This window comes from Podarcis vaucheri (genome assembly GCF_965113315.1).
Source record: "Podarcis vaucheri genome assembly, chromosome: 9".
Lineage (NCBI taxonomy): Eukaryota > Metazoa > Chordata > Lepidosauria > Squamata > Lacertidae > Podarcis > Podarcis vaucheri.
Window position 1 is genome coordinate 76,149,327 of NC_138767.1, and position 8,369 is coordinate 76,157,695.

The window sequence follows — 8,369 nt, forward strand, 5'->3', positions numbered from 1 at the left end:
CCTTCTGATCGGCAAGCCCAAGAGGCTCAGTGGTCTAGACCACAGCGTCACCCACATCCCTATGTATAGTGGTACCTTGGTTTAAGAACAGCTTAGTTTATTAACAACTTTGCTTAAGAATGCTGCAAACCTGGAAGTAGATGTTTTGGCTTGTGAACTTTGCCTCAGAAGCAGAGCATGTTCCGCTTCCTGTTGAGTGTAAATTGACTCCCCCTGCTGCTATGGAAAAGCATGCCTTGGTTTAAGAATGCTTTGGTTTATTAATGAATGTTAGAAAAATGTTGGAATGAAGTTATATGGCTTTAGTAGAAATGTTATAAGGAATTAAGTATAAATAGATTAATAGAGTATTAAAGGGAAAAATAAGGTTAGAATGTGTTAAGACAATTATAGGATAGAAAACAGAGGAAGATGGAAAGGAATTGCTGAAACAATTAATAGAAGTGGAATACAAAAAGGGAGGCGTGAGGAGGTCATGGAAATAAGTGAAAGAAAGATAAGATATTGAAATTGGACTGTGTTTTAAATGGTTTTTGTTTTGTTAGTTGTATGTGTTAGTGTTTTATAGTGTTTTTTGTATTGTGTTGTATTGTTGTCTTTTTCGTTTTTTGTAGTGTGGTGTTTAATTTGTTGGAAAACTAATAAATATTTTTTTTTAATGCTTTGGTTTAAGAACGGACTTCCGGAACGGATTAAGTTCATAAACCAAGGTACCACTGTATATATGCCAGACCATTACCCAGAAGTGTGTGGAATCAAATTAGTACAGTCACCAGACAACAGCTTTTATACAGCAAGGTAACATAAGCTTAACCCGATCTGACAAAGTATGTCTTAATACAAGTGACCAGGAGAAAGGGTTTATATCTGTCTTATAAACCATGTTACCTAAACTGACGTGGGATAAATGAGACCCTGAAAGGAGCGTGGAATTTAGCTGCTATGGATAATGAAGATCTGGGACCTTAGGATGAAGGGAGGATAATTACTACTGATGATGATGATTGGGCAGCTGTGTAGGGAAAAATCCTTATAACACAACTTCAGCTAAATTTAAAGAATATTATTTGAAAACCATGCAAAAATGAAATTGAATGGTTACCAAAATGGAGTGGTGGGACTGTGCCAAAGTTGCCCAGTTTGGGACAAGATATTTGCAAAAATAATGAAAATGCTGGGAAAGTCTGTGGGGAAAAAACACCTCCCCAAATAGCACTGTTGGGTGTATTCAGCAGAGACAACCAAGGGGTTTTATGGAAATGTTTAATTGATTGCTTATTTATGGCAGCAAGAATCTTGGTAGCTAGAAAGAAGAGAGGGTTTCAATGCACAAAAGTAATTTGGGACATTGCGTATTCTGAAGAACCAACATCAAAACTTTGTATGGCTACAGGGCAACTCCCCCCCCCCTCTCCGGGAGCCTTTTAGGGTAGACAGCACAGGAAGAAAATCTCTGCACGACAAACTGTACCTGCTTGTATTAACAATTTCCTTTATATTGATGGAAACTTCTTAGCATTGACACTCAAACAATGTAGGGAATGTAGAGAAGTTAAAAATTTTGGGGAAATGATCTACAATGAATTGAAAAAAATGTTTAACATGACATTTGTGGAAAAAATCAGAAGCATTTTTGTTAGGGATTGTAGGACATGACCTGCCAAGAAAAATAAAAAACGACAACAGCGGCAAGAGTCTTGTTAGCACAAAGGTGGAAGAACGAGGAAATCCCAACGAAAGAACAGAGGCAAGAAAAACTGATGAGCTATGCAGAACTGGCCAAGTTGACATATAAACTGCTTGACAAGGACAATCGTGACTTCAAGGAAGAATGGAATTTTTTTACAAATTATTTAAAAAGACAACAAAATGATTTGGACTTCTTGGCAGGTTTTGAATAAACATCCACAAATTTATTAGTTGAATATATGATAGATAAGGCAATGATATGTACAATTTTACAATATGCAGAGGATAATATGCGTAAAGAAACCAGAAAAAGGTAGCAATTTGACCCAAACTTACATACTGAAGCAGATATTTAATAAGATGAAATGTACACCTGAAGGAGCGTCTCCACCCCCATCGTTCTGCCCGGACACTGAGGTCCAGCACCGAGGGCCTTCTGGCGGTTCCCTCACTGCAAGAAACCAAGTTACAGGGAACCAGGCAGAGGGCCTTTTCGGTAGTGGCACCCACCCTATGGAACACCCTCCCACCAGATGTCAAAGAGAACAACAACTACCAGACTTTTAGAAGACATCTGAAGGCAGCCCTGTTCAGAGACGCTTTTAATGTTTGACGGACTATTGTTTGACTGACCCCAAAACACCCACTCCACCCCCAAAAATGGCCTAACCATTTTAGCAATTGCTTTTTCTGCTAAATAAGACTCAAGTCTATAAAAATCATACGATCTGAAGGGTTTCCTCATTGCAAGAGGTGAGCCGCTACAGGGAACCAGGCAAAGGGCCTTCTCAGTAGCGGCGCCCTCCCAGCAGATGTCAAGGAGATAAAGAGCTGCACAACTTTTAGAAGACATCTGAAGGCAGCCCTGTTTAGGGAAGTTTTAAATGTCTGGTGTTTTATTGTATTTTTAATATTTTGTTGGAAGCCGCCTAGAGTGGCTGGAGAAACCCAGTCAGATGGGCAGGGTAGAAATAATAAAATTATTCTTATTATTATTATTAATGGGACCTTTTCCTGAGCTGTACAATTAGTGATGGCGCATCCAATGGACAGACTAAGCATGTGCTTAGGGTACGGGGGCGAAATATGAGAAAAGTGTTTTTTAAAAAGGGGGGGAATTTGACATTTAAAAAAATAAAAGACATTATAGCAGTCGTCATAGCAGGAAATCAGAACTTGTTTAGACTTCTTTCGCTCCATCCTTGCATTCTTACTCCATTTTGTCCTTCTGTCTTTTTGCTACTTATCTCCAGCTAAGGGAGGGATCCTATTAACATATATAAGAATGCAAAGAAATCTCATGTGTTGAAATAAATCTATGGGCCTTTTATTTTAGAATGTTGTTTTGTGGTTTAGTATTGTTTTAATTTTGAATTGCGTATAGCGGGGACAACATAATCTTTTCAGTGCTTAAAAAGCCTCTGAAGGTCTTAATCTGACCCTGTGTACATTCTGTTCTGACACAGCAGCAAAGTGTTCCTGTCAGCTTTTTCCACTGAAAACAGGAGGTTTCGAAACCCGCCGTTTTAGAGTGCATAATTATTTGATTAACACTTTTACTTTCTTTCTTTTATTACATCCCTGTGTATATTTTATTAACAATATAAATAAAATAATTAAGGGCATGAAGAAATACTATGACGGCAGGCTGAAAGCATCCTAAAATTGGACATTAGCATTGAACTTGTTGCTCCAAAGCACCGTCAAAAAATACCATTTCCCCTCACGAACCTGGTTTATATGTACAGTCATACCTCGGGTTGAAGTAGCTTCAGGTTAAGCATTTTCGGGTTGCGCTCCGCAGCGACCTGGAAGTAATGGAGCACGTTACTTCCAGGTTTTGCCGTTCACGCATGTGCAGATGCTCAAAATGACATCACGCGCATGCACGGAAAGCAGCGAATCGCAACCCGCGTTCGCTTCAGGATGCGAACCGGGCTCTGGAACGCTTCAGGTTACAGGCGCTTCAGGTTACAGACTCCGCTAACCCAGAAATAGTACCTTGGGTTAAGAACTTTGCTTCAGGATGGGAACAGAAATCGTGCGGTGGCAGCGGGAGGCCCCATTAGCTAAAGTGGTACCTCAGGTTAAGAACAGTTTCAGGTTAAGAACGGACCTCCAGAACGAAGTAAGTACTAAACCTGAGGTACCGCTGTATTCTTTTGTAATAAGTGAACTTAATAATAGTTACTAGGGACCACATTTTCTCAGTCCATTCAGATACAGTAGGAGATACACTTTCCTCCCAATTGTTAACAGCAGTCCTGTTTGTCTCCCTTGGGGTCCATTGGGGAAACTGAAGCACCTCTGGAGCCTGAAAGGAGAGCCGGCTTGAAGCAAGAACCCTTTGCAATGCAGGAACCACAGCATAGCTGTCAACTTACAGATTTGAAAATAAGGGACCAGCAGCCTTGAAAATAACAGACCAGCAGCCAAAATAAGGGACCTGCAGCCTCACCTGTTCCAGGCACTCCAGTCTTCCTGTCCTCCTGCAGTCTGGTCAAACTCATGCTGATAGCTTCAAGAACAATGTCCAACCAACTTTGTAACCAGAGGTTCAACTGAATAGAACCTGAATCACATGCACCACAAGGCCTATGCAGTCTCAACTTAAGATGGCTCCCCGGCCTGGCTTTGCACTGCAAAGTTTGCAGCAGCACGTGCAACAAAATGGCGTCCAGCATTCAAAAAACCCCTCAGCTTGCATTAACTAGCCACACACAAGGCATGCAAGCTCCACCCCCCAGTCGTTCTTAGACTTCTTATTGAGTGTGTTATGTACTGAAGTTCTCACCCTAGGCCAGCAGGGGGATATTGTAGATAGTTATGCAAATGAAGGATCGAAAAGTGACGTTCAGTGATTGGATAGTTTTAGAAAATGGCAACAGTTACATTGTTCTGGAGCTCTATATAAGCAGGCTGACTGAGCCCCTCAGCTTAGTTCTGTTCTGACATCTGCATAAAGAAGAGCTGCTTTGAAGGAATCGCTGTGTCGTCTGCTATGTTCGCCCACAACCTAACACTGGCGACGAAGGTGGGATCGATGGACATCAGAGCACAGCCAGATGCAGCCACTCTCTGAGCAGAGCTGAATCACTGAGCTGAATCACTGAGCGAAATCACTGAACAGAACCAATTCAGAGCTGACTGTTCTGGCTAGAGCACTGTGTTCCATCCATCACCCTCTACGCCGGCATCGGAATCATGGCTTCACTTGTGGCTCTACCGCCGTTTGCGCCAGCCTCTGAATCATGGGACTCCTACCTCGCTCGGTTCGACTGCTACCTCCAAGCCAACGAGCTGACAGAAGTATCAAAGGAGCGGAAGTGGGGCCTATTCCTCAGCCTCTGTGGGCCTGAGGTGTTTGAGAAGGCCCGAGCATTGGTTGCGCCTGAAGCAGTCCAGGCAACACCGTGGGACACGATCCAAGAGAAGCTTCGTAACCACTACGCACCAAAGCCGTCCAAGATTGCTGTCCGCCATGCGTTCTACCACCGGAACCAGGCAGAGGGGGAGTCAATCAACAACTACATCACCGCCCTCCAACAGGCTGCAATGCACTGCGAGTTCCAAGACTTAGACGATGCCCTGATGGATCGAATCGTCTGCGGGGTCCGGGACATCCATCTGCAACGGCGTCTCCTCGCCAAGCCAGACCTCACGCTGCAGAAAGCCATTGAGGAGGCTGTGGCCTCGGAAGCTGCTGAACGCCCAGGAGATCTGCAAGGCCAGCAGCCCGCGTCTTGCTAGGAAGCCAGTTCCAGTGCATCACGAAGAGGCCAGCAGTGATGAGGCATCCTCCAGTGAAGACGATGATGTGCACCAGACAAAGCGGGAGCACAGGAAGTTCCAACAGAAGTCCAAGGGCCAACCGGAATGTGCCGGCTGCGGAGGCAACCATTCCTGTGCCAAGTGTTGATTCAGAGACGCCATCTGTCGGGCGTGTTTCAGAATGGGCCACATTGCTAAGGTCTGCCAATCGGCTCCGTCTGACACACCCCCTTCACCGACTCGCAAGTCCAAGTCTTCACTCCAGTCTGCCAAGGAAAGCTGTTTCGCTCTCACCAACTGCCACTGCCCATCTGGAACCACAATTGGCCAAACCGACTTGCCTACGCGACGCAAGCTGAACGTCATGGTGCTCATTGGGACCTTGCCCAAGCCTATCAACAACTGCCCGTCGATGATGCCACCGCTGAAGCTTAGACAATCGTCACCCACCGAGGGGCATTCCATTGTCGCTGGTTGCAGTTCGGGGTGAGTGTGGCTCCTGGCATCTTCCAAAGCCTTATGGAGGGTCTCCTGCAAGGGCTTCCGGGCGTGGTACCATATTTCGATGATGTCTTGGTGTCCGCAGACTCACACCAGCAGCTGTTCGAGCGCCTCCGCGCCGTGCTGACCAGGTTCCAGGAGGCCGGGCTCAAGGTAAAGAGGGAGAAGTGCCAGATTGCCGTTCCACAGGTGGAGTTCCTGGGCTATCTTATCGACACCTCCAGCCTTCACCCAACCACATCCAAGATCCACGCTATCCAGCAGGCCCCCATCCCAAAGAACAAGACGGAGTTGCAGGCGTTCCTGGGACTGCTGAACTTTTATAACATGTTCCTGCCCCACAAAGCCACGGTGGCTGAGCCTCTTCACCGACTCCTCAGCACGAAGACACCTTGGTCCTGGGGTCATTGGGAGACGGCCGCCTTCAATGTGGTCAAGGCTCTCCTTTCATTGGACAGTGTGCTGGTACAGTACAGTGAAGCCAGGCCGCTGGTCCTTGCTTGCAACGCTTCACCTTTTGGCATCGGCGCTGTCCTTAGACACTGTTTTCCAGACAGAAGAGAAGCACCACTTGCCTACTTTTCCAGGACACTATCTCTGACTGAACGGAATTACAGCCAGCTCGACAAGGAGGCACTGGCACTTGTGGCTGGAGTGAAGAGGTTCCATGAATACCTCTACGGCAGGACTTTTAACCTCATCACTGACCACAAGCCACTCCTGGGCCTCCTCGCCGGTGATCGTCCAACTCCACCGGTCCTCTCGCCGCGCATGCTGCGATGGACTGTTTTCCTGGCTGCCTACCACTACCGGCTCGTCCATCGCCCGGGGAAATCGATGGGCCATGCCGACGCCCTCAGCCGTTGCCCTCTTCCAGCATTTGTGGAAGACCCGGCTCCAGCTTCATCGCTCCTTCTGATTGAGGATCTTCCGGCAGCGCCTGTATCGGCTGCCACTGTGGCCTCCACATCTGCCCAGGATTGCACCATCAGCCGTGTGCTCAACTGGGTGTGGAGGGGGTGGCCACGGGAGTTCCAACCGTTTGCAACCAGACAACATGAACTCTCGGCTCATTGCGGCTGTCTGCTGTGGGGAGACCGCGTCGTGATTCCCCAAAGACTCCGTCAACGCGTCCTGGAGGCTCTGCACGTTGGCCACCCGAGAATCGTCAAAATGAAGGCATTGGCTCGGTGTTACGTCTGGTGGCCTAACATGGACGATGCCATCACTGCCTGGGTGTCCGCCTGCCAAGCGTGCCAAGAATCGAGGCCTGCACCACCGGCAGCTAAGGGACACACCTGGGAGACGCCCAAGACACCCTGACCGAGGGTGCACATCAATCTGGCCGGTCCCTTTCACGGCCGGACCTTTATGGTAGTGGTGGACGCCTATTCCAAATGGCTGGAGGTGGCCCTGATGCCCTCCACCACTATTGAGGCTGTCATCCGGGTGCTGCGAGGCCTGTTTGCGACACATGGGTATCCTGAAGTCCTTGTCTCTGACAACGGACAGCAGTTCACGTCAGGCACTTTTGAACGGTATCTTTTAGGACTGGGCATCCGCCATGCCCTAACGGCACCATTTCATCCATCCAGCAACAGGCAAGCGGAGAGAATGGTGCGCTCAGCAAAAGAGGCACTGGCGCGCCTGGACCGGGGAGACTGGCACGAGCGGGTCGCCGAATACTTGTTTGTGCAACACATCACCCCTCATGCGGCCACAGGGAGGAGTCCTGCTGAACTGCTTATGGGCCGCCGCCTCAGGTCCCCGCTCAACCGGCTGCACCCGGACTTTGCCGTGGCCGAACCCCCAGGCTGTGCCAACGCGCCATGGTCATTTGTTCTAGGAAACCAGGTCTTTGCCCGGAACCATGTGGGGGACATCCCTTGGGTGCCAGCCACAGTAGTGGGAGTCACTGGACCTCGCTCGTACCAGGTGGCACTCGAAGACGGACGCTTGTGGCGACGGCACATAGACCAGCTTAGGCGCAGGGTTGGGGACTTGGACACTACTGTGGTGCCCCCAACTGCGCTTGTGGCTCGAGAAGAGACACTTACAGATGGCGAGGCTCCACCTACACCTCCCTCGCAAACTGCCAGCGTGGAGCCGAACCAAGCCACTTCAGAGGGTCTGCCAGACTTACCACAGGCTCAGACCACTCCACTTGCGGAGGTTCCACCCACAGCAGCGGATCCAGGGGATTTGGTTTCAACGCCACCTAGGGTCGCACCACAGCCTCAGCAAGAATTGGGTGCCCCCCGGACTTGGCTACCAGTCCCCGGAGGTCTGGCAGAGTTTCCAAGCGCCCAACCTATTTAAAGGACTATGTTGTTGGACATGTATCACTGTTGGTCTAAGTATGTGAAATGTAACCGATATGCGTTTGTGCCTAATTGAACCATTAGGTG

At 48.2% G+C, this 8,369-nt stretch overlaps 1 protein-coding gene across 1 annotated transcript in view; it reads left to right on the forward strand.

The window, feature by feature from the left end:
* The window catches only part of LOC309540538 (uncharacterized protein), a 135,431-nt gene extending 129,606 nt beyond the window's left edge, over nucleotides 1-5,825 (forward strand). Inside the window, exon 2 of the mRNA XM_082237496.1 lies at nucleotides 4,514-5,825. Coding sequence (XP_082093622.1) covers nucleotides 4,894-5,439 — 546 coding nt within the window. The 5' untranslated portion in view covers nucleotides 4,514-4,893 and the 3' untranslated portion in view covers nucleotides 5,440-5,825. The remainder of the gene's footprint in view (nucleotides 1-4,513) is intronic.
* The last annotated feature ends 2,544 nt before the right edge of the window (nucleotides 5,826-8,369 follow it).